The sequence below is a fragment of the Anguilla anguilla genome, chromosome 9, assembly GCF_013347855.1.
Source record: "Anguilla anguilla isolate fAngAng1 chromosome 9, fAngAng1.pri, whole genome shotgun sequence".
In the NCBI taxonomy this organism is placed as follows: Eukaryota; Metazoa; Chordata; class Actinopteri; order Anguilliformes; family Anguillidae; genus Anguilla; species Anguilla anguilla.
Window position 1 is genome coordinate 27,681,095 of NC_049209.1, and position 26,452 is coordinate 27,707,546.

General features: G+C 44.2%; 1 protein-coding gene across 3 annotated transcripts; it reads right to left on the reverse strand.

Annotated features, from left to right (window-relative positions):
* Window positions 1-26,452, reverse strand: tbcelb (tubulin folding cofactor E-like b). 3 transcript variants are annotated; one of them, XM_035434081.1, is made up of 9 exons: window positions 26,358-26,452; window positions 22,357-22,488; window positions 19,588-19,813; window positions 19,240-19,379; window positions 17,559-17,740; window positions 15,544-15,800; window positions 14,348-14,474; window positions 12,844-12,960; window positions 1-5,848 (listed from the first exon to the last, which is right to left on the reverse strand). In XM_035434081.1, exons 3-9 carry the CDS (start codon window positions 19,787-19,789, stop codon window positions 5,524-5,526), a joined length of 1,350 nt encoding a protein of 449 aa, XP_035289972.1. In that variant the 5' UTR covers window positions 19,790-19,813; window positions 22,357-22,488; window positions 26,358-26,452; the 3' UTR covers window positions 1-5,523. The 3 variants fall into 3 exon arrangements, with proteins under 3 accessions (XP_035289972.1, XP_035289973.1, XP_035289974.1); XM_035434083.1 differs by lacking the exon at window positions 1-5,848 and adding an exon at window positions 7,642-8,151; XM_035434082.1 differs by lacking the exons at window positions 22,357-22,488; window positions 26,358-26,452 and adding an exon at window positions 20,165-20,477 and having other exon boundaries at window positions 5,524-5,848.

A 26,452-nucleotide genomic window follows, 5' to 3' on the forward strand; every position in this document is an offset into this window, starting at 1 on the left:
TTCAAAATCAGGAAACTCTTCCAGGTTTAATAAATCATCGTTTCACAGTACGGGTCAGTGAGAGACAAGGGCGTGGCTCTCCTGGTGGCAAACACTTCAACGTTCTTCTACACAGCTGCTAAGCCAGGGACAGATATTCAGAGCAATCACTCTCTAGTAAGTACAACCTTGAGATTGTCTTGGAATTGCAATCTGGCTTCCAACAGGTTAGGGAAAACTGACACATACCTGCAATCACACTCTTAGAACAAGAAGGTTCACAGACCTCCTTGCCCAGAAAAAATGTCATAGTCAACCTTTTGACCCCCTCACCCCCTTTCTCATGTGTGTAAATAAGACAAAGCAGCAGCGCTCCAACTGCTATAGAAATGCTAATATGGGCTTGGTGGTAAACTATTTCTTAACATGGCAAGCAAAAACATCCAAATAACAGCAATAGCAGAGTCTAAGGACTTGTTCTTCTCCTCTTTCTTAGTTTAACATGAATTATTTCTTTGGTTAAGCAACGGTCCTTGAGCTTACATGAAGCTGAACATACAGTGGAAACCTACTTTCTCTGGAGCTTCTGGTGACCTTATCAAGCGGAGAGCAATGTCAATGCTGACAAAAGCACAGGAGGCATATAGCCATCTTAGGGTTCACACGTTCAACTTTAAATACTATTACCAAGAAACAGTCCCACGCGCTCACCAATGAAGTTCTGCAAGGTATACAGTGTGCTGGGTGTACAAGATTTATTTTCCTTGCTCTTTCTCAGTCATTTAATATTATTTACAATACTAGAGAAAATCTATCTTGTTTTACAAAAAAAGAAGCTGGTCTCCCATTCATTTAGAGGGTCTCATACACCATTTAACTGAACCAAGACCCTGTGGTGTTCTCATTGGTCTTCACAATGCAACTGACCATAATACAACCATACCCAGAGCACCTGACTTTATGAAACATACTTCACATACTTTATAGTTTTCCTGTACATATTTAGTAAATAATTTTTTTTTGTTTTTGTTTAAAATGTACTTTTCTAGAACACACATTTGGACACTTAAATCAGCACTTAGAGAGTCAGGCAGAAGACATTCAAAGTGATAGAACTTAAGCTCTGGTCTTCCCTTTATGACACATTTAAGAAAGGAATATGGTCACATTTCTCCTGTGCACCTCCAGCGATATAAAGTTTCCATTTGGACTAACGTTTTTCCCTCTTCTAAGTGATCGGCCTTGTATACATGTCAAAGGCCAACGCCATGCTACTCTGAGTGAATATTAGCAACAACTAAATAATGACTGGGCTGTTTTGTCTTCTGCCAGTATTAAATTACTTTTTTAAACATTTTTTAACTGGCTTTAAACTGGTTTACACGAAATCTCTTGATTCTCCTCACTGTTTTAGCAACTCTGCTACATTATCTGACCCATTTACATGTTTTCTACCACGAATCCCCTCACATAAAATGCCAAGTTTGTCATCACACTGCAGAAAAAAGGGGAAATTCCAGCAATGCACATGGTAACTGTGGATATTTTCAAACCGCTGTGAGCAGCTTCGTTACAAAATCAGCGTTTTCGCTCCTTCGGTGAATCGGAAATCCAGGGCAAGGGCGTTACTCCACAGCCAAGAAATTAAAACCACAACTCTACGCATAGCGGTGCTTTCCACGCCAAAATGGCTCGTAAAAAGTATGGCAATCAGAAGTGATTTCTGTACCTACATTAATGTCAGTGTATTTACAGAAAAGGAACGGACATACAGTCCCTTTCTTCCAGAGACCAGGCTCCTGCAGAGGGCAGGCAAACAGGAAGCCGCTGTGACAGGAAGCCCACGGTGGACATTTTGGCTCCGACGCCCGCCCACCAGCAGACTCATCTCGTGATTGGACAGGCGAAGGTAAGCACACAGAACCCACTGCCGCCACACATAACCCAGAATTGAAACAGCATATATTATAACCACGATTGAAATAAATTATACTAATCATAGTAAAAACAAAACAAGTTCAATATTTTAAATGGAATTGTCTATTTTGCCCCCCACAACGCTATGTGTACTTGCATTACTGAGAATGAAAGGGGAATGGAGCAAACGCCACCCCCCATCTTCACGTTATGACAATGCCATTCCTGAAGAGACACCCCCGTGTCTCAGTTTAATCCAAATTACACAGACACAGAAAAAAGAGAGGGGGGCGGGGGGAGAGAGAGAGAGAAAGAGAGCGGTGGAAACAACCTTGTCCATTAGTGTTGCCCAGTGTTCGGCGTTCACACTGTATGCCAGGGTAGGGTTGCAGTGGCCTCCCTCACCTGATACCAGGGGGCCGTGGGGAGATGCAGACAGACCTTGCTCAGGATCAAGCTAACACTGTGGGAACTGGGGGGGGGGAGAGAGAGAAGGGGGCTGCTCGGGTAAACCAGACACCTGAAATGTATGGAATCGATTCCAGTTAAGAAAAGATATGACCATGGGATAAACTTGCAGTTTCCACTTAAACGGTCCACAGGAAGAAGGTAAGAGCTCTGGGCGTGACCCATGGAATTAAGCATGAGAAATGATACACTAGGACTGCATCCTGGGCACTGCTGAGTAATACAGACAAACTTATTTTAAGTCAAGTTTAAATTGCCTAAAAATGAACTAAAATGTACAGAGCAAACTCCTATTGGACTATTAACTTATTTGATTCAACACTGAGAGTTTCGCTATGAAAACACAAAAAAGTACCTGCTGATTAAGTAAATAAAGAAGAAACCTGACTCATTCCTGGTCCAGCTCTGCTAACCCTATGCCTGTTTCCTCCCCACCACATGCGATACATAAACAGCCTCCATGTTCACAGTGGTATTCACAAATGTCTGTTGGAAGAGACTTTCCTTTGCTGGAAGCAAGCAATGCACAAGCGTGCCATGGCCCAAAGTGCCATGACCTTTCAGTCACCAAAGCCATGAAGTCATTCTTAAAAGACACATTCTTGCACTGTGTACAATTTGCACCCCATAAAATATAATTACATATAAAAACTCATAATTACATAATAAATATTTTTCTCACACTCAGTCAAATGATCCGTGGTCTTTCTTTCCAGAAAGTATAAAACAGCCAGCCACTTAAGACTGGTCAGTATGGTCAGTCACTTAAGACCATGTCAAGGGCCTAACTCTGAGTCACAAAATAAAGTGTTCAGATCATTACCAGCTCAATATGGCCAGGAAAATACAATCACCGAGGACCAACACCGCGAACAGAGACAGCCAAAAAAAGGGAGACGCCATGGCAACAACTATACCCCGGGCCTCGCTGGGCTACGAGCGTGAACTGCATTCTTCCCCTCTCGCACTCACTCTCTCAGTGAACAATTCTAAACTGTCTTTTCTGACAGAATGAGGCGTTAGGCTTCAGCCTTTTCTGGTGCGAGTTTCGGAGGTTTGGGAGTCTGGTTTGGGACACGGCCCGTGTTTTTTGGGAGGCGGCCCATTTTAATCTGAACTGAGGAGGAAGTCTCTTGGACGGCGCGGCAGCCGGTGTGGGTTTCGGCCAGTTAGGGTCGATCGTCCTCCGTGTCTCTCGCTTTCTCGAGTCCCCCCGGGGAAAAGACCCTCCATTCATGAGGAGACGGACAGCAGGAAGGCCTGAGAGGACCTCGCCACAACCTGACATCCCATCACCCCCCTGGTCTCAATGACTTCCCTCGATGCCCGAACGGGAGGGGTCAAGGGAGCGTATAGCATGCCACGGAGTACCTCCTGCACTCAGCTCCCTCCGGTTCCTTAAATACAGCGACGCTTATTGGCGTTTAAAAACACAGTCTATAGCTTTTCTGCACTGAAGGATAGTGTTTCTACTTGAAAGCTTTACTTCTTGCCATCCAATCCTAACTTTAAGACACTTGCAAAGGCTGAGATTAATGAAGAATTATCAAGGTACTCTTTCTCACAAGAACCAAGGCTTCAGTGATTAAAGAAAAAAGAAAAAGAGAAGAAAACACAAAAGAAAGAAAGAATTTGATTGTGTTCAATTTCCAAGTGAAGAAGCAAGGCTTTAGGTAGAAAGATTAAGAATATTTAAGAATTACACTAATACAGCAATCGTTTTCTGTGGATTGTAACGAAGAACAAATGGCTGGAGCAGGCAACTCAATCAAGCCATGAATGGACACTAGAACATGGTTCATAATTAATATATTAATTTAAAAAAGGAAAAATCTTTTCATGCATAAACTATATGTATAAATAATACGCACATGCGGCCACACATACACACACGCACACGCATATGAAATGGTTTGTGTTAACAGCACTGAATCATCCATGATTCCATGCGCATGCCAGCAAAATCGATGCCTGTATGACTGTCAGTGGTCATCGACTGCCGCGTCTCTGCTCAGCGTTTGATTGGCTCACGCCTTAGGGCATTTGGCCTACAGTACATAACCAAGGGAGCTGTGATGGTATACTGCTGTGCAATGCTCAGCACCATACAGCCAACCAACCACAAGCGGTCTTGACCATGATTTCTAATTTGGGCTTTTTATTATTATCGGGGTAACACATCACTCAAAAATGCAAAAAAAAGGTCTTCTTTGCATGTCAACATCTTTCTCACTGTGTCTACACTTCCAAACTGGCTGTGAGAAAACATTATTTCCATTTCCATTGTTTGGTTCTAGAAATTTTTGAGTTTCGAGCACCATGCTAGCCATTGCAGATGAAAGCAGGTCATCTATCCTCTCAGCTATCAGATGCTAATGCACTTCACTTTAATCTTATGCAGTGACACTGTGCAATAACAGGCGATCTGTAGGCATATGTGAGTGGGGAGATGAGGTTGTATGTGCAAAGGGGCTGGGTAGCAAGGGTCTCGGGCAATGCAGCGACCTGGTCTGATGAACACTTTCAAAACCTGCTCTCGTCATCGTCTCCAGTTCATCAAATGCTGCCAGCCAACCTCTGAAAATCGCCTTAGGATGTGGATGCCAAGGTCCTTTTAACGTATCCAAGGAGACGGCTTTCTAAAGATGTTCTTACATCACACAAAGGAAACAATAAATAAAAAAACTAAAGGCTCCCTCTGAGATCAAGATCAAAAGGGGCCAGTATAAGAGCAACAGTCTTTGTGTGTGTGTGTGTGTGTGTGTGTGTGTGTGTGTGTGTGTGTCTGTCTGTCTCAGGGGAAGCATTGTACTGTATGTCTGTGTGTGTCTATCTGAGTGTGCATGACAGTGCGGCGTGAGGTGTCACTTAAGTACACCGAGCTCAAGTGACGTTGGTTCGCCGTGGTGAAAAGAATTGTGGGAGTGAAGCGAGTCAGAGGATCGTCTGTTTGTTTTCCTGACAAGGTACCCCACACAGGAAGTGTGGAAAGCAGGCTGGGGGAGGGGCCACGTATGGAACCTGGGAAGCCAGGGGGACCGGGCTTCCACAAAGCACTAGGAAGCGAACTTGTGCTAGAAGGAAACAAAAGCCAAAAAGAGGATTCCCACAGCCACCTCTACCCGCCCCAAACCCACGGCTTCAAGTACAGTCTAGTGGTCATTTGGACTTTGGGACCACCAGGATCTCGTCCCCGTCCCGGATGCTATAGGAATGCAGGGCCCGTGTGCTGTACTTCAACTCCTCGGGCCCGAAGTGGGAGGCCACCTCCTTGTCGATGTAGTAGACCCGCATGTTGCTGGTGGAGAGCTGCACAACTGTCCTCAGCTGCTTCTTGAGTTCGGCCACCGTCTGGTCCAGCCGGATGCTCAGCAGCTCCACCTTGTCCTCGCAGTGCACCTCCACCTTGGCGTGGCAGCGCGGCCGCAGGTCGATGTCGGCCAGGGGCGCCAGCTTACCGTACTTCGTCACCAGGATTTGGTACCTGAGAGGGATGTGTGGGTAACGCAGGAAGAGCTAACGTTAGCGCCTGACTCACATGGACCATTAGTATCAACATATAACACACACAGAATCATTAACACTAGCATCTAGCGTAGCCCACACAGAATGGTCAGCATCTAACCCACATGTGATCATTAACAGTAGCATCTAACACATACAGGACCATTTGAGTTAGCATCTAACACATACAGGACCATTTGAGTTAGCATCTAGCCCACGCACAACCATTAGCATTAGTATCGAACCCACATGGGATCACTGGCATCTAACATTTACAGGATCATCTGAGTTAGCATCTAGCCCACACACAACCATTAGCATTAGCATCAAACCCGCAAGTGATCATTAGTATTAGCATTTGACCAGCAGGAGACACGTCTAATCCACAGGATCATTAGCATTCGCATCTAACATTTACAGTATTTGAGTTTGTATCTAGCCCACACAGAACCATTAACATTAGCACTGACCCCACATGAGATCATTAGCATTCGGATTCAACATTTACAGGTTCAATTGAGTTCGCATCTAGCCCACACATGACCATTAGCATTAGCATCAAACCCACATGGGATCATTATCATTAGCAGCTAATATTTACTGGATCAACTGAGTTTGCATCCAGCCCACACATGACCATTAACATTAGCATCAAACCCACATGGGATTATTATCATTAGTATCTAATATTTATAGGATCAATTGAGTTTGCATCTAGCCCACACACAACCATTAGCATTAGCATCAAACCCACATGGGATCATTAGTATTAGCATTTAACCGCATGGGACACATCTGATTGTAATGGATTGGTTCTGACTGGCCTTTCACAATCTGACCAAGATGAATATATAGTAAACAACCAATATATTAATATATAAACTCTTTTAGTCTACCCAAGCATTCCTTCTTGTTAGAAGAAAAACACACCGAAACCCTTTCAGTGAAGCGAGAAGTCTTAGCAGATTTCAGAACGTAGAGTTTATACTCCAACCGAGACTGTGTGTGTCTGTGAGTGGTTGAGTGCAGTGATCCCTCCCTCAAACAGACACACACACACACTCAGCCGTGAGAAAGTGCTCTGCCCCAAGTGATGCTGGGAAAGATAAGGCCAGGAACGATTAAATAAAATCTCAGAGAAAGGGTCTGCTTTGAAAGGTACTGTAACCGCTAGGCTAATAAAAGCAATTTCCCCTCTTTTCCAAAACCCTCCCAACAATGCCAGCTTCTGGCTGGAGTTCTCTTTAAGGCTCAAGGCAGCCATGGGAATTCTTAGTGCTTTGTTCAAAGTGCCTTTCTTCACGGGAACTTCTTGTGCTTCTTATTTTCAGTGGACATTACTGATTATTAACACAAAATAATTTTAAATACCGCTCCATATTGCTTTTGATGTTATTTCGGCAGATGAAGACTAACAAAGCTAAACAACACAATGGCACAGGCTGAAAAAACTAAATACAGTGAAGCTGACCTCCCATCTTGCCACTTTGTATTTTTCCTAGCTCAGCATACAGAGGAATAAGGGCATGATGGCTTCCAAGGAGGACTGTTTAGTCCATATTCTCAATCAATAAACCTATACATGAGTGACAGCACAGATCTTTCAGTACATATGAAATAAAATCACCTTCTCAAGTTGCTCCTTTTTTTTGTTCATAACATGTTTGTCTGCAGGAAGACTACAGGGAGCAGGGAGATCTCCAGGGAAAAGGAGTACACAGAATTAAAATAAATAAATATGTAAATAAATAAATACATAAATGAGCACGTGTGTGTATGTGTGGATTCTTCATAATTCACAAATAAATATTTTTTTATTGATTAGCTTTGAAATGCATGATGAATATAAAATTATGAATGTACAGTATGTGAATAAAACATACAAATATGGGTTATCAGAGGGTTAAAAAAAGGATGTTACCAAATTATCACTAATTTGCATATTCCTGTCTCCTCCAGCTGCTTTTTTTTTTGGTGATCCTGTTCTTTGTCAGCCTTCTCCATTCCAGCTAAGCCGCCCGTATGGCAGACAGAGAGAGAGAGAGACTCCAGCCGGGATAAGCGTCTCATCTCTCTCTAGCGACCCCTGCTGGTCGACTGTATGCCTGCAAGTCTGCTCGTTAACCCGCACGTGAAGCCTTTTTCTCCGACTCGTCCGTGTGCGAGCCTCGCTTGTGAGCTGAAGAGGGATAATAAGCGGCGCCTGGAATGGCGTGCTTCAGGGGGGAGCACGTGCTTGACCGCGCTCTCCCGAATCGACAGCGGAGGTTCCAGCAGTGCGCACTGATGTACAAATTGGGGGGAAACAAAAACAAGAAGAAAAGAAAAAGGTGAGGTGTGAACAGGACTACTTATGGACTTCATCGCACCCTCTCCTCACCTCAGCTGTCCGTTTCTTTGTTTAAAAAGCCTGATTATGTTCAACATGTCCGTGACTCTGTTTGGACGAGTCTAGGGTTACTCAAGGGGACAGGCCTGCACTCAGCCTGACTAATGGGATTCTCAGTCTGCTCTGTGTTAACCCCCTACTCCGTCTGTCTCCGCTTTCCACCAGGCGGTCTAGCCGGAGAGTCTCTGACCTGCTGCTCTCTAAAGGGGGAGGGGGGGCAGGAAAGGCCGGTCAGAAAGGGGGCAGCCATCTCCTGTCCACTGCCCACTCATTCCAAACCCCGCCCCAACGCAACCCCCCAACCCCAACCTCTCCACTCTCCTCTCAGCATCTGGGAAACTGGCACAAGGTCAAGACCAAGTAAATGCGGTTTGAATCAAGGGAGCCAAGATAGAGAGAAGGGAGGAGAGAGGGGGAGAGAGAGAGAGAGAGGGTGAGCGAGAGAGAGAGAGAATGAGAGAGAGACGATGAGAGAAAAAAGAGGTCTGGATGGCACCTGTTTCATTGCTGCCACCAGATCTGTGTGAGTGTAAAGAAAGTGGGCATTGTTGGGCCTGCGTGGGGACCATGCCAGTCCCCTCTCTGTACTGGACGGGAGAGGGGTGTGCCACCTCTTGGGAAGGCACTCCAGAGAGCTGCCCTCCACAAAGGGGTACCTGTGCGGAGCAGGGCAGGGCATGGGCACCTTCGCCAGGCTGGCCCATGCTGCATGCAGCCCATTCAGGGGTCAGGCCAGGCTGCGTCCCAGAGGACGGGGGGTACACCTTACTTTAGGGTCAAAGGACGGGCATCCATACATGCATACATAATAACAATGGGTGCAAGGATTTTGCACTCGTATGTAATCTATGTGCAACTGCACTGTGCCTTGCTTCATATTTTGTAAACCGATTTGAACTCCTCAGCACCCTGGGACAGCGTGGTGTGAAGATTACTTTATAAAAATAAAAGTGATCGGTTGGTTTATTGATTGACAGATTGACTGATTGATGTAGCACCAGACTTCTGTTCTAGCAGAACTCAAAAATATCCTCTCCAACTAAGGAACTAATCATGGTTTTTAATTTAAGTAGCTGGGTTCCACCTATTCCCAGCTGTTTTTGTGATGATTATTCATTTCTGGAAGGTATCAAGCAGCGTATCTTATACTGAATTAGTGTACAAAGCCAGAAATTAGTGGATATTGCCACTTTATATAATATGGAAATGTTTGAAGAAAGTCAGAGGTAGAGGGATACCTGCTGAATAAACCATTCTGGCCCACAGCACATTTGGGTCCCCAAAATAATTTGTTCAACATGCCCCTTTTTGCACTCACACACAGACATCTCTCTCCACATAAAGACACAAACTGCACCTGGGCTGGCTTGGATGCCTTCTTGGCAAACACTTCCCCTTCATGATACACACAGCTAATACTGAACCTGGTGGCAGAGCCGGAATCAGGAAATACAACTCAGATATAAAGCTGATTTATAAACCATCACTACACTGGCGCTTCAGTGTACTGAATAATTCAAGAGGCTAGCCAGCTAACATTTACTTATCAAGAGTCAAGCAACAAACATGTTATACACATGCACCTTAATATCTACATTATTTATGCGGATGTGTAATTTGCCATTTCTCAGGACGTAAACTCAAGTATGCAACAACGCCAGTAATTTCGGTTTGGCTTTCATGGTCAGTTTTAGAACGTGAGACCCGGAAATAGAACCAACTCAAATCAAAGAGTGAAACGAGAAGTAAATAAAGCAATCCGCATTTTTGGACCCCTTCTAGATTTGCTTTCCCAAATGATGCAATTTGCAAGAAACAAACTCAATTTGAGGAATAAGATACCCGCTACCTCAGTGATATTTTTGGTCATGTATAAATATACATGAAATTGGCATAAAAAAGTCTGGCCTGTATCTACACAACAGGTCCCGAGTCAGTTACATGTAGTCCTGTTAATTCAAGGTGAATTGATCACAGTTCAGCTCAAATGTGGTCATTTCAACCCAAAGGAGCAGGAATGCTACGTACTGCCCTGGAGAATTCAGTTTATTGTGATTACTAATCAAGGTATGGTCATGTACAGCAAAAATACAGTTCCATAACTATCAATGTGTGCTATTTTAAACATGGAAATGACAACAAAGCTATCAAATGAAATTTTGGCCAGGGACCAGGGACTCAAAATTCTAGTCATGACATTATGTCATAGTCTTTCAGTATCAGGTTACTTTACTACAACTGAAGTAATGACATTGAAATTAGGTTACTTTACTACAATTCTAGGAATGACATATTGGATATTATGTTACTTTACTTCGACTCAAATTATGATGTACTAGATATTAGGTTTATTTAACAAGTATATAATTACTGAATTATCAATTTAGATTGTTTTTTTTGTGTTCGTTTTCAAATCCCTAACCAGGAACCATTTGGCTAAATGTACCAATAAAAACCACAGCTGTGAAGATTCAAGCGTGATCCTATACCTCAAGAGGGCGGAAGTCGGCGATCCACCGTGTCTTTGTGCTTTCTCTTCAGTCAACTGAAATTTAGGTCTCGGAAACGACACGAGCGGTGCTGATACTTCAACCAATCAAAAGCTTATATCAAGTGCTCAAGTGCTGAAAGGCACCGAAAACCAGACACTGTGGCCCGTCAGGACTGGAGCTGTACATCCCTGCTCTATCCACCCACAAAAGGTAAACAGCCAAGTACATCAGCCATGACGTGCAGGGCCATGTCAGCCATGACGTGCAGGGCCCGTGTACGATTTTCTTCTGCGTACTCCACGTAATTAACTTTGCATCAGAGACTCAGGTAAAGGAGACACTAATACACGTGAAGGTATCTGCTTTAAGAAATGCAGAATTTACCCCTCTATTCCATTACCAGTGCTTCACTGCCATGCTCACCGGCACCCATCACTCACGTTACAGACCTCACAGAGCGTGCGAGACAACAGCTCCCATTATGTAAGGCCGGGCCTTCGTACGCGACGGCGAGGCAGCGACACCCACCCCGCCAGCGGTCCCGCCACGTTCACGCTTCGGTCTCGGGTGTCCGTGTAAAAACCCGAAAGGCCAAACCTCTACGCTAAAGGCCCGTATGAATTTGCACTCAGCAGATCCGCATGCCCAAAATTCCCTGTCCTTTACATCACCCACGCAATTCCTCCATCCCTCAATCACTCGCCGGGTCCAAAAAGCCACTCTGTCTGGGTCATAATTAGTCAGACAATTCCTGCGAATGCCACAAACCCCCCCCCCCCCACCCCTCCAGAATCTGCACGCCAGCTCTCGTTACAAATGGATAAACAAATAAATGTGCCCAATCCCCTTCAAGAATTAAAAAAAAGTAATATAAATATATAAATACATTTTAAAAGAGAAATAAAAAGGGAGGGGGAGGGAGAGGAAAATCAGCCTGCCCCCATGTGTATCCATTTTCTGATCGGCGTATTGCTCACAAAGGAGTCATTGAGCGGCCAGAGACTGGCCACATTGTGTCCTAAAGGTCAGATTTCCTCGCCTCGCCACCAGTCCCTTCCCCGCATTCTCCCGAGGTTAAGTGGAATGCGCCCGGGCAGGAGGAGCGCTCCCATTCCCAGTGCGGGCCCACCCCAAAATTCCCGCTGAGGGGAGACACCGGCGGGGCGATGAGGCGGGGAGCAGAACTCGATCCGGCCCGTGCCGCGTGGGTCTCGGCTGCGCGGGGCTGTCCGGTGTCCCGTTGTGTCTGGGAAACGGCGATACGGACGCGGGGCCGAGGGTACGTGTGCCGCGGGCTAATCTGAGCCGGCACAACCCCCCGGACGTGAACCCGGCCTCAGATCGGGTGTGGAGACCGCCGGGAGGGGAAGCGGCTGCCGCGCGCTCCCGCTGCCCGATTCTGACCACCAGAAAAAGCTAAATGAAGGGGCTAAAAAATTTAAAAGAAAGTAAAGCAAAAAAACATAAATATATCTTGTTTACATAGATAAACTAAATATATTGTAATGTGAAGAAGTTGACATTTTTTTCCGAATGTAAAAAAAAATCTGTGAAAGACCTCCAGCTGATGTCATGTACCAGCATGTAAAGACATCTGAGGGAGTGGCATTTGTCAGTCCACAATGTGAGCAGTGGGGCAAGGGGGAGGGGGGGGGTATCTGGTCACAGTGAGAGCAGTAGGGGGTGGTCTCAGTGTGATTAGTGGAGGAGGCTGCAGTGTGAGCATTAACAGATTACCGTGTGGGCACCTTCAGAGGGCTGCTCGTTATATAAACAAGATTTAGACAAATTACTCCTGAAGACCTAGGAGGGGAAAAATGCTGCTTCTGCAAAAAGTATCAATATTGTGGTTAAATAAAAGCTACATACACAGAAATACAAAAAAATTACATTGAAGCACTCCCGTAACCACACAGGAACCTTCGGTAGATAAAGTAGGGCAGAAAGAAGGTCGGCAATGACTAGCTAATTAGGCTAAAAAGGTACTGTGGTGAATCAGACTGCAGAGGCTAGTTGCACTGTTGGGGAGAGGGTCACCGGGTCACAGGGTTCAGCGTCGCTGAAGGTAGAGCAGAGGTGCATTGTGGGATTTACCTGTAAGGCAGCTCCTCCTCGGGGTAGCCCTGGTGGTAGCGGATGAAGAAGCGCTCGGCGTCCTCTCTCTCCGCCTCCGTCACCACGCTACCGTTCAGCATCATCACGGAGGGCAGCCTGAGGGAGCCACAGCACCGCGTCACGCACAGCTCACCTCCTCCAGAGTGTGTGTGTGTGTGCCTGTGTGTGTGTGTGTGTGTGTGTGTGCCTGTGCGTGTGTGTGTTTGTGTGTGTATGTGTGTGTATGTGTGCCTGTGTGAGTGTATGTGTGTGTATGTGTGCCTGTGTGTGTGTGTGTGTGTGGGTGTATGTGTGTGTGTGTGTGTGTCTAGATAAGCTGGGTCTCTGAGAATCAGTGTATATGGCCAAGTGAATGAGTCAGTATCTGAGCATGAAAAGGGCAGTGTGAGTAATTCAGGATCACAAATAGATTCTGAATCACTCACTCTGCCCTTCAAAGCACATATACTCACAGAACGTCTGTGATTCAGTACCGGTGTGTAATTCAGTACCTGTGTGAGTGATTCAGTACCTGCGTGAGATTCTGTACCTGTGTGTGTAATTCAGTACCTGTGTGAGTGATTCAATACCTCTGTGCATTTGAGTACCTGTGTGAGTGATTCAGTACCTGTGATTCATTACCTGTGTGTATTTGAGTACCTGTGTGAGTGATTCAGTACCTGTGTGTATTTGAGTACCTGTGCGAGTGATTCAGCACCTGTGTGTATTTGAGTACCTGTGTGAGTGATTCAGTACCTGTGTGTATTTGAGTACCTGTGTGAGTGATTCAGTACCTGAGTGTATTTGAGTACCTGTGTGAGTGATTCAGTACCTGAGTGTATTTGAGTACCTGTGTGGGTGATTCAGTACCTGTGTGTATTTGAGTACCTGTGTGAGTGATTCAGTACCTGTGTGTATTTGAGTACCTGTGTGAGTGATTCAGTACCTGAGTGTATTTGAGTACCTGTGTGAGTGATTCAGTACCTGAGTGTATTTGAGTACCTGTGTGAGTGATTCAGTACCTGAGTGTATTTGAGTACCCGTGTGAGTGATTCAGTACCTGAGTGTATTTGAGTACCTGTGTGAGTGATTCAGTACCTGTGTGTATTTGAGTACCTGTGTGGGTAATTCAGTACCTGTGTGTATTTGAGTACCTGTGTGAGTGATTCAGTACCTGTGTGTATTTGAGTACCTGTGTGAGTGATTCAGTACCTGAGTGTATTTGAGTACCTGTGTGAGTGATTCAGTACCTGTGTGTATTTGAGTACCTGTGTGGGTAATTCAGTACCTGTGTGTATTTGAGTACCTGTGTGAGTGATTCAGTACCTGTGTGTATTTGAGTACCTGTGTGAGTGATTCAGTACCTGTGTGTATTTGAGTACCTGTGTGAGTGATTCAGTACCTGTGTGTATTTGAGTACCTGTGTGAGTGATTCAGTACCTGGTTGTATTTGAGTACCTGTGTATGTACATGTACCTGAGTGCATGCAGGTGGAGATACTCACTGTGCCACTATGAGGCTGCGGCGCTCTGTGTTGGTGTAGGTCTGCAGTAACGGAATCCCCAGCAGTCTCACCTCCTCCAGCTTGGGGAATAAGTTCAGCTTCTCTATATCCTCCCATTGATTCAGACCTATTAGAGATGCGCACACACAAACACACATGCGTACACACACACGCACGCGCGCACACACACACACCCTTCTTAAAATAAGAATACAAAACCACAAGAAGCTGGGTTTCTAATGGGTGAGTGAATTTGCTGCTACAGTAACCTTATAGCAGACCCCCTCAGGGCCAGGTTCAGTAGCAGTGTCCGACCCCTGCAGCTACTGGGACAGTGAGATAAGACTGCCTCCTACTGTTCCACCAGAGGAGCGCAGCAACAGGGGACATGGTGTGGCTATCCTGCTAGTTTCAATGTTTTGCTAACATTTATCAAGTGTATTCATATCATTGTGTTTAATTAATTCCTGCATTCATTAGCAGTACAGTTTGAGGAAAAAGTATGGTCATACTAAAGCACTAAGTGCTTCTGTTACACACTGCTGCAGACAAGCAGAGTGTAACAGAAGAACAACCATAAATTGAGCATTAAAATATTATTTCCATTCTAAACTGAAGATTTCAAGTACGCTACCTGAGTTTAAGCCCTCGCTGAAAGTGGTATACATGATTCATTCTGGCCAGGGACCTACCTGTGTGATCTATCTCAGAGGGTGAGCCTGAGTGAGCTCTGGCTAAAGGACACACACCTGAGTGAGCTCTGGCTAAAGGACACACACCTGAGTGAGCTCTGGCTAAAGGACCCACACCTGAGTGAGCTCTGGCTAAAGGACACACACCTGAGTGAGCTCTGGCTAAAGGACACACACCTGAGTGAGCTCTGGCTAAAGGACACACACCTGAGTGAGCTCTGGCTAAAGGACACACACCTGAGTGAGCTCTGGCTAAAGGACACACACCTGAGTGAGCTCTGGCTAAAGGACACACACCTGAGTGAGCTCTGGCTAAAGGACACACACCTGAGTGAGCTCTGGCTAAAGGACACACACCTGAGTGAGCTCTGGCTAAAGGACACACACCTGAGTGAGCTCTGGCTAAAGGACACACACCTGAGCGAGCTCTGGCTAAAGGACACACACCTGAGTGAGCTCTGGCTAAAGGACACACACCTGAGTGAGCTCTAGCTCAGGACCCACCTGAGTTGTGCAGATTGATGGAGCGCAGATTGGGGAAGAGGCGGCAGAGGGTGTCCCCGGAGTCCTGGATGGAGGTCAGGTTGTTGTTGGCCATGATCAGGGTGTCCAGGCCGGGGAACATGGGCCCAAACTTGCGCACCTCATCCCAGTCGTGCAGGTTGTTGTCCGTGATGTGCAGCAGGCGTAGCGAGGGACAGGACATGGGGGTTGGGGTCACACTGTCGTACTCATTAAGGCACAGGAAGAGCTCCACCAACCTGCAAAAAGGCACAGGGAACACAGCTGATGATGTACATGTAACAACAACACTAATGCTAAAGCTAATAATAATGGTAATAACAATAATACATAGACGCGTACGTACATACATACCTTCATATATAAGATTCTAAGATTTAAAAAAAATAAAAACAAGCAATAATTAGGAAAAAGTTCATCACAACACAAAAAAATCACATAAAAGTAACAAAATACACAAAATAAATATACAAAAATTTAACAAGACAGTACAATGAACTGCGGAAACAATTAGGTATTTTCATTTTACTCACACTAAGGCCTTTATTTGAACTCAATAAGCAGGCTTCCTTTGCTAGTATTATCTGTCAGGGGTGGTCAAATCATAAAAGCAAAGTGGTTGTCCTCTTTGCTACCAAGCACCCAAGTCTGGAAGCCCAGTGCAATTGTGAGTACCCAGGTATATGCTGACATTCCGGAATATAAATATCTATGTGTCCAGAAAACAATGCAACAAGCATTCCTGCATCTTTTCATATCTTTAATTTGCTGAACATTTTTACATAATTTGTACTGTCCAGCCATTTGTCATTTTCTAAAATCATAAGTTTACTGAGTTCAAAGTAATTAGGCAGCTATTTACTCTGTCAACTGACAAGACAAACTTAGGTCTTTCTTTCTGTTTCACAAACATTACTCTATGTTCTGCAGTTTTCACAGTGCGTGCCTGGCTTTTCTCCCAGAGTAAACGGGAAGTCAGCTGGCTTGCAAACTTCTAAGCAAGAATTGACATCTACTCAAACTAACATACATGGCAAAACAGCCTGGACAGCCTACTCAGCTGCTTTTTATCAAAAGAGAAATTTCACCAGCCGTTTGCAAGATAAGCCGATACTGTAAGCTACACAAGTTAACCCAATATCTACAGTGTAAGGGTTTGGAGAACTACCAGATAAATTGGTTGCTAAAAAACTATCATAAATGCCCACCCTATATCTAGCTTGCATTTGCTAGGATATTTCTATCAGTCCAGGAAAATGGCATATTTAAAAATATGAAAAATATAGCAAATGCAAACAATAATATATGCCGATAGAGACGGTCTCAAGGCAGGTACTGACTACTGCCTCAGCTTGCCTAAGAGAGCATTAAGTCCAGAAGGGGAATTTTTTAAATAGTCTCCAGCCAGAATACTAACCAGTGATTGGTGCAGTCAGGATCTCTGACCTACTTCTCTAAATAAGGTACAACCAACTAGGTCACCCGACAGAATTGACTAGTATTCGCAGATTTATTTTTGTTTAAGAGCATTTAATGGTGGTCCCCTGTCACACTTCAGTCGTCCGTGGAAGAAAAATGTCTGGACTAAGGATCGGCCCACCCATACCAGTTGTTTGTCTCACTGTTTAGTAATTATGCTGGCTGCCTTATTGTCTTTGCTCTATCTTGGCACAAGGTCTCGTACAAGAGGTTTCAGTCACAATATGACTTCCAAGTACAATCAAGGTTTAAGTGAGTTCACCAGAGTGAACAGATTCACAATAAAATGTTCAGGGCTAAGTCAAATCTGACAGAGTACATTCTACTCTGACAGAGCACATCTGGTCTCTTATGGACCTGGGTTAAGAGATTAATTCATGCTGAACATTAAACTGTGCCCTATACATTTTGCACAGTGTCAGAGCGGTTCCCTATGGTCACTGGTAAGGGAATTCTGGCTGAGCGGTGGAGGGGGTGAGAGTTTTTCCCCCCTGTCTCGCCAGCAGGGGGCGCCTTACTCAGGGATCTCTCGCGTGAGCGTGTACACGGTGTCCCAGGGCACGCGGGTGTTGTTGAGGACGAGCCGGCGGACTCTGACGAAGGCCTCCGCGCAGCTGGGCTCCAGCACCGACTCGCTCAGCGGGTTCGAGCTCAGGTTCAGGAAGTCCAGGTTGGGGATGTTGCTCACAATCTTACTGATCTAAAGTAACGAGGACACAAGAAATTAAGAGTGAATGAGTAAATCAAGACTCTGTTATTCTGAAAAGCCTCATTCGCTAAAAACAGTAGAGCACATTGGCTCGACTGAAAGGAAAATTTCACGCAAAACCACCCAGAGCGCCAATTTTTATCCATAAAAATGATTCAAACAGCTAGAGCCTGATACATGCAATGCCCTTTTCATTCATTTTTAGATAATGCATTTGTATACATGTGATCAGTGCATTTCTAATGTTATCCTTTGTAACCTTCAATTAAAGATGCACAATGTGGAAATTCTGGGGACCAATATCAATAACTGATATTTGACTAGCCATATTGGCAGAACACCGAAGTCGAGACATCCCACTTAATAGCAGAAATTTACACTACATAAACAGCACAAATGCAAAATACCTCTAGTGGGTACAGTAAATATTATAGAAAGGACTGTTCTACTTTTGTTAAACGGTTTTTTCCAGACAAATTTCTGTTCCAGAATACGTCCATAATCAAATTACGCCTATCTGTGTAATTTAGATGGAACGGTAAATGGCCCAATATCAGAATCAGTTTATTATACAAGCCAGGGGGTCTGGGGGTACCTCATGTTAAATTATATTACTGAGCTGCTCAATTACAATCACTTTGACTGTGGAAGTTTAATACATCATGTTCTTGTCGTATAATCGAGTGCTCTGATATACAGTATACCCATATTAATTAAAAAAATAAAATAAAAAAGCAAAAACTAACAGAAACAATCCAAGAATACATTTTTTAGAAATATGATATAGCTTTCATAAATATTTACAATAGAAATGCCCTCTATGCCCACTTGGAACAACATGTCCCCTCCCATAAATATTTAAATGCAGGTCTTTTAAAGCCAGCAATTACATGACTTACCTTTTTACATCTTTGGCTTTCTACAAATTAGACAATCTAAAGAATACAGTCTAAACAACATTTAATTCAGAGTCTAAAGAATGCAAAATTGATCCAGCGCTAGCAAGCACAAAACTAAACCAATTTCTACAATATTTTTGTTTTAAGCGAAGTGTAGTCTGCCATGTGTATGTTTTCCTTTTACTCAGACAGGGAGAAAGCAGATAGGGTTACAGACAGAGATGGGATTATAGCGCAGAAGGTGCCACGGTGGGGAATCGAACCCCGACTGCACGGCGAGGTTTAGTATATGGGTTTACAGTCGGTCACTATGGACCGCGCCACATGGTTTCTCTCCACAACAGCTTAACATCACATTTTATAGATGGCACTAGAAGAGTGTGTCAGAAATGGGAACATATACAAGGAAATTGAAAATGGGCAAAAACGAGAACATTCACTTGTACAGCTGTGCTCATATAATACAAGAACTGATAGACAGATCTGTATTTAGTATTATATTTTTTGGTATTACAGTTAAGAAATGACGTGCGCGACGCTGCCCGTAAGACGCGTAGCGAGCGCGTGCCAGGCGCCTCTCTCCGTGCCCACCTCCAGCCAGTCCTGCAGCTTGTTGTGGGACAGGTCCAGCTCCACCACGTGGGCGCAGAACGCGGCGATCTCGCCCTCGTCTCCCGCGCGGCTGATTCCGCAGCCGTTCAGCACCAGGATGCTGGGCAGGTTCAGGCGGTCTGCAGGGAGACACGCGCGCGCACACGCATCGCATTTACAGCACCTTAAACGGCATTGCCTTACACTGCATCACACTCCGGCGCTTTCCGTTACAATAGCTCAGCTTTGCCTCGTTGAATGCAGATCAGGTAAGGTATACATCACAGATGCCTGCAGCTAGCTATAATTAGCTAGTGGCTAGCGCAAGTTCGACGGCACCAGTCTCACCTTTCATTGGCGACCCCTGCGGGCCGGACGGAACCACCACCCCCATGCCGGGCCCCCGGCGGTAAGGGAAGTTCTCCGGGCTGTACTTCTCGCTGATCACCTGCATGAAGGTGCGCCCCTCCTCTTCGGGCGGGTCAGAGGCCCCGTCCCACATCCCCTCTCTGTCCGATGGCCCCAAACAGTAGAAAAGCCAAACACTCATAGACGATGGGTGGAGCAGCAATGGCTGGAGAAGAAAAGGCAGGGACCTTGGTCACTCTTCAATCTCACTCAGAGTGGTTTAAGGTTGAATTATAACTGAATTCAAGGCTGAAAACAAACCAATCATGAGATCATTAAGCAATAATGTATGTTTTAGCCTTGATGTGTAATGAATGTGTATGCTTGAACTGCCAGTTGTATTGATCACTGTATTCCCGTCTGCATGTATCCTGTTTTTTAGTTACCTACCAGATTAAATTTAGCTTGGTAGCTAATTCTGGCATAACCAAGTGGCTGTGCACTTGAGCCCTCTTTAACAGGAAATGGAATATACCGACAATACATTGAAGTAAAATATCTATATCCAGATACTAACCTCATTCCTGGAGGGCTGGAGCCGTTACAGGTTTTTGTAGCGCAACTAGTTATCTACACCCACACTGGTTCACTCATAGACTAGACCAGAGTAAAACGCTTCATGTAAGGACGGAGGAACAACCTTCAGCTGTCAATTGTGACCTTATCAACAAATGCAGCAAGCAGGTGCGATCACATAAATGAGCAGGCTAATTAAACACGTAAGAGCATAAGTTGGCATGAAATCCAGAAAGAGGTACGGCCTTCCAGTAAGTGTCTTCCCACTGCTGCTGTCGATATTTACAGCTGGGCATTGCCACAAACGGTTCATTATACTACTGTGTGCGTGCTTCTTTGCTGACATGGGAGGGGGCCCTGCTGTATCAAGGCTCTGGGTCCCAAAGCGTGACGGTCTGGGCGGTGACTGAGAGCTTATCTCCAGGACACAGGCCGTCTTTAGGGCCATGCTGACACAGCAAATTGGGCGGCTCAGCGCCGCAGCCGGGTGGGACAGTGACAGCCCGCCGCACGTCGCTCTCTGTTCCAGCGTTCACCCCAGCGCCGGAGGAAGGCTGCGCCGTCCGGGTCCTGGAGAGCCGCGGCGCGTGCTGGCTATAGCTGCCACTCGGCTGACCCACTTGACCGACTCACGCGGTTGATTGCACAGTTAACTCGGTTCATCAGGTTTCCTGGGTCTAGTTTAATTTTTTAATGAAAACAATGAACAGAAAAAAAAAAAAAAAAAACGCAGAACCCGTGGCTCTGCAGGAACAGAGCCCTAGAGCAACAGTGACCTGGGTCAAATAAGTATTCTAAAGCTCTTTATTCCAAAATAAACTCTTTAATGCAAGCAGGTGAAGACACTTATGCAGATATCTGAGAATCTGAGCTCCAAGCAAACCATACAATCATAAGAAAACAACTCAGAAAATACTTTTACATTTGTCTGTATTCTCTATGAATTTTCATTGGTTTGCAGGATTATAGTATTACAAATAATAATTGGACACTGTTCTGGAGCATACTCAGCAATTCCTAGTCTGGAATTCAAATAAAAAATGCCCACTTTACTGTTGTACAAGTTAAGGGCATTCTTTCAGCTTACTGTACGGTCAAACTTCAAGTATCAGGCAAAGTATGTTCTTTTAAGGGCCGCATAAATACAGAATGAATCAGACTAACCTTGACTTAAGTGGCAAGTGCACTTAAACTATAGCAGTCTTTTATGTCGGGCTAGCATGTCAAGATGTTCCATGTTTCTACTGATTTGCTGCTTGTGGGAGTTCTCATGTTTGCCCTTTTAATTAAGTCCATTACAGACATTCTGCGGACTCCTTGTGGCACACTGAAAAACAGAGGCCGAATTGATCCGGGAGACAGATACGACGAGCTTGCTCATAAAATGCTTCTCCAAAAACCACCGGTCAAAGCAGGTGGTGACAAACCAAGAAAATTGAACAAAGAGGCTTTTTTGTGGTTTAGATGGATGTTTTTATGGAACAGATTACATTACATTAAAATTGATTATACTACATCCCTGCCATTAACAGATGCTCTTATCCAGAGTGACTTTGTGACACAATTCTATTTTTACATATGGTATCTGGAAGCTATTGGGATAAAGTACCTGCAACCTTGGGTTACAAGCCAAGTTCCTTAACATTTATACTATACTGCCATTCATGTATGCAGCTGCACTAACCATAATTCCCAGAGACACCTCCTCAGCCAGTGTCCTGTGTGTCACCGCATGCTTGCTACCGCCATTTTGTTTTAATTCCCCTCATCATTCCAGCAGTTAATCATCAATCCAAACGTTGCCTCATTTTATTCAGAAGACACGTGAAGTTTTATATACTTGAAAAGTACTGTAGAACAAGCAGCTCATTCTCACTGAAACTGATCATTGCCTGAATTTCATTTTGTTTATTCTTTATTTGTATGTTTACCCGCATATATTTTATGCCCATATAATTCAATTCTGTAACCATATGGAGGGGGCTTAATGCTTAGTAAATGGTAACATTAGTCAATGTGCTTTATTAGACTAACAACTGGCCATTGTTGATAAAGTATCATACCATAGTGGGAGCATGCAATGTCTCCCTTATGTAATAAAAAAGCCATTTTTTGTTCCTCCAGCTATAGCTCTCTGAGAACAGAGATATAACTGAAGGTTGTCTGGGGACAGGTTGTCTGTCTCTCCCTTACCCTGCAACTGGGCAGCTGCACAGAGAGGCCGTTGCCCCCAGATCCTCCGCAATTCCCTCTCAAATGACCTTTCCCAGCTTGGAGGCGTAGGGAGGCAAGCTGAGAGATGCACACACCAGCCTGGGAGCACAGCTGGGGGTGGAGGAGAAAAGGCAAGTAATCAGAAACCTGGGAAGCAGACACCCCCCCAACACACACACACACACACACACACACACACACACACACACAAACACACGCACACACACATGAACACACACACACAAACACACGCGCACACACACAAAAGCACACACACACACACACATGAACACACACAAACACACACACACACACACACACGCACACACACACAAATACACAAACACACACCCACACACACACAGAAACACACACACACACACAAACACACACACATACACACACAAACACACACACACATTAGTCAGTATCATAGGTTTAGCAAATTTTCTTTATCCCACGTGTAAATGCACACACACAAAAATGCCACATTTTCAGCCCTGTAAACAATTGTGTCTCAGACTATTGCAGAATTCTGAATTCAACCAATGGAATTATTTCCACTCAACAATGACATATTGATTAAATCAGGATTACCTCTGATTAAATTTACAAACATACACACACAAAGAAACCATCAGCTTTTAAATAATTAAAATGGCCAGACAATATCATAAAGCATAACAAAACACGTATCTTTTGAAAAAATCGCAACATCATCCATATTGTTGGTTTGATGTATTGAAGCCAAGTAATGATTATGAGGCATGATGTAGAGATTCTTGGTAAGTTCTTGGCATAAGGTTCAGGGTCAAAATGTCACATTAGCAATCTAAAGAAAGACAAATTAAGAAGTTTTCACAAGGCCATGTTTGAGACTTTTGGGTATTTTAAATTTATTTTTAGAAAAATGAAATGTCATTGAAAAGATATGTGATTGCCAAGCATATCTAACGTGCTTGCTATGCTTCTCTTTCTCAGGCTGTGTCATGTTTCATCTTTCCTGGAGCTAAATGGTAGATCAAATTAAATGCAGGTAAAATGCTTACTTTTTTCAGTTGACTTTTTCCACAGATCAACCATGTTTGTTACTTGCGCCACCCATTTTAAGTGTGCTTGTGGAAGGTGGGCATCTCACACGCTTCTGGGCTCGTTAAAGTGCAGTACTAAAACAGACCTGTGTGAAATGTTTAACGTGTTTCGGCAAAGATCCAAAGGCCTAAACATTTCATTACACGGATAAATAAAAAAGTATCTTTGTTCTGGAGTGTGTGAGTTTTCATTCTGTAGTTCCTACAAAGACTTGGCTGCTTAAACCTCCTCCCTCATTAAAATTCTTTGATTCTGGAGGGCACACAGCATTCAACGGCAGAAATTACTAAAATACTTATAGTCGGTCTAGTGTTTTATGCAATTTACAGTGTACCTAGCACGCAAATATTAACTGAAAAATATATGAATACATTGCTCATTTTCACTTCAGAAAAACTTCACTGAAGCAAGTGAGTGGTAGGACTATATCCAGAAGTAGACAACAGACGTTGTTCAGGGCTGAACAGGTGCTTCTGGTGACAGGCATGCACTCCAGCCAGAGCCACGTTCACCCCCGTCCTCCCTGTGATGGTTAGGTTTGAGCGTATGGTCATGCGGATCTATTTTTATCCCGATGCCGATTCTGTGTTTTGGAATGTCAGCGGTGCTTGTGCACATGTGATTTGGTTGGGGGTGGAAGCTGAAGCTAATTTCACTTAGAATATTTTTCTGAATACTTTAATACTTTTTTAGATTGTTTGACCATTATTTCTTACTGCCAGACCAAGATTACCATTGTTTCTTTCTCAGCGGCCATATGGAAAAGCAAGAAGACAACAACCACAACAGACAGGGGTCCTATTAGATGGTCACTAATGATAAGGCTTATCAATTACACTGCGCTTGCTTGCTCAAGTGTCATCTTTCTTCAGCTCATTAAGTTGGCCTGAGCCCTCGCCACAATCTCTCATTCAGCACGAGGGTCTGAGCATGTCTCCATGCCGACTGTTAGCTGGCCAACGGGATGAAACCACCGAAGACAGAGATCTTTCAAACAGGCCTGTGATGACCGCACACTTGCACAGGTGTCACTGACAAAAAAAAGGCTTCTGATGTTCAGGCCAGTTTCCTCCATTTTCCCAAGACCAAAGGGTGGTCATACCGAACAAACCGTATCATATGTCCTTGTTGATAGCAAACGTTGATGTTTTACGACCAGACAGGAGACAATGGGTCTACACATCCAATGCATAGTGGGTCTACCTTACTACCAACCCAAACTTATTTGTATGTCTTTCTTGGAAGATACAAACCAATCTCAGGGAAAGCTATTTGTCAACGTTTTACTGATTGAAAGAAGTGCCATCTTTTGTTCAATTGCAGTTCACTCCTTATTTTCAACTGTGTGGAAATGCAGTTTGTCACACGTAAACAATAATACAATGGCCGGCAGACAACAATCATACCAGGGATTCCTTAAACCCCAATGCTTACAACAGCCTGTTGGCTAGGAGCACCCTTTCTACATGACAAAAGACACTTTGGGCCATATCAACTTCCCAGAGGCAGTTGTGCTTAATGTAAAAGACTGTGATAACAAAAGGTGGACTTTCAAACAAACAGCTGTCATGACAACACTTTTGTTTCAAACTATCTCAAGGGGTTCAGAGTTGCTATGGAAACGTCACTAGGGACGGAGTTGCAAGCTCAAACTTTCAGGGGGGAAAAGTTTGCTTCAGGCAGAACCAAAGCCACCATTTGGAATGTTCTTTGGGATGAAATACCCAATATTTGAAAAAGGTGCTGGGTCACTGTCTACTTTACTGATGTGTTTGTACCCTTAGGCCTACCTAGGGTTTAATGAACTATTTTCCAGCTGCTTAGTTTATGAAACATCCCATAGTTACAAACTGATTTTTTTTAACTGAATGAAAAATATCTTACTTTACAGATGTTTGAGTGGAACAAAAACATGCATACCTGTGCCACAGGCCTCTGTGAGTGTGTTTTTAGCTAGATTGCCTTTGGTAGATCAGTCATGAACCATAAACGGAGCAGATCTGGAGAACTGACCATGGGAGGACAATGTACGTGCTTGCCGTTATACATTAAGTAGCCATTCTATGATTATAACAATCAAGCTAGAAAACTTGTTTTTCTGCATTCCACATAAAGGAGACTTTAAGCCTCATAGCCATTTAACCGCCACCTGCAGAACAAAATGTGCCGAGACTGCATCTATTTATATAGCTACAGCGAACCTACAGTAGCTAGCATGCAAGTTAGCGGTGCAGTACCAAGACTAGCTAGGTGAATGGCTGACACACACTACTTTGTTACATTGTTACGTTAGCCGATACAATCTCCTTGCATTGTACTTCTGATCTCTGTGCACGGGGCGCCTTAGATAAATCAATAACATCACATTACACAGGACAAAAGTATCGTTCGAGATCACAAATAAGAACATTAGACAAGCGCACAGAGCTCGGGATCTATCAAGCTAGCTATTGTGACCAAAGTAAATTCCAATAAAAAATGACTCCGTGATATGAAATTAGCTTTCACTGCTTTTAGAAACAAGTTATTATCACTCTCAATTTTATTTACGGAAATCCAACTAAAACACCTCCAACGTGCGTACAGTTGGCTAAGCTAGTCGTGCGGTACAGTAGCTAACGTTGGCTAGCTTGCTGGTTTGCTGGCTGGCTTACCTTATGAATTAGAGATCTACCGTTAGCTAACTCGTTGGCTATGTAGCTACCAACAGCTAATGTAGCCATATATGTTATCCGTATTCAAGACTCAAGACCTGCTCATCACTGACCTAGAATGTTATAATGACTGATGCCAAAACTATACGTTGTCAAACCATCACTTAGCAATTGCATATTTATTTCATGTTCATGGATTTTCACACGAACTGTTTGCGGATTGATTACACTCACCCTCTCCTAGTCGCTCTGATTCTTGTTATTGTTGATCACTTGTCACACCAACCCCCCTCGTCATCCTGGAAGTGACGCAGTACGTATTAACCGAC

What these genes read in the sequence shown, in the direction of transcription:
- tbcelb (XM_035434081.1), bottom strand. Translation starts at nt 19,789, where the DNA reads ATGAGTGTTTGGCTTTTCTACTGTTTGGGGCCATCGGACAGAGAGGGG. An exon ending in AGCTGCAGGACTGGCTGGAG is followed by an intron (nt 17,741 to 19,239) that starts GTGGGCACGGAG and finishes TCGTTACTTTAG; the next exon opens with ATCAGTAAGATTGTGAGCAA. An exon ending in GAGGAGGAGCTGCCTTACAG is followed by an intron (nt 5,849 to 12,843) that starts GTAAATCCCACA and finishes CATCCCTCTCAG; the next exon opens with GTACCAAATCCTGGTGACGA.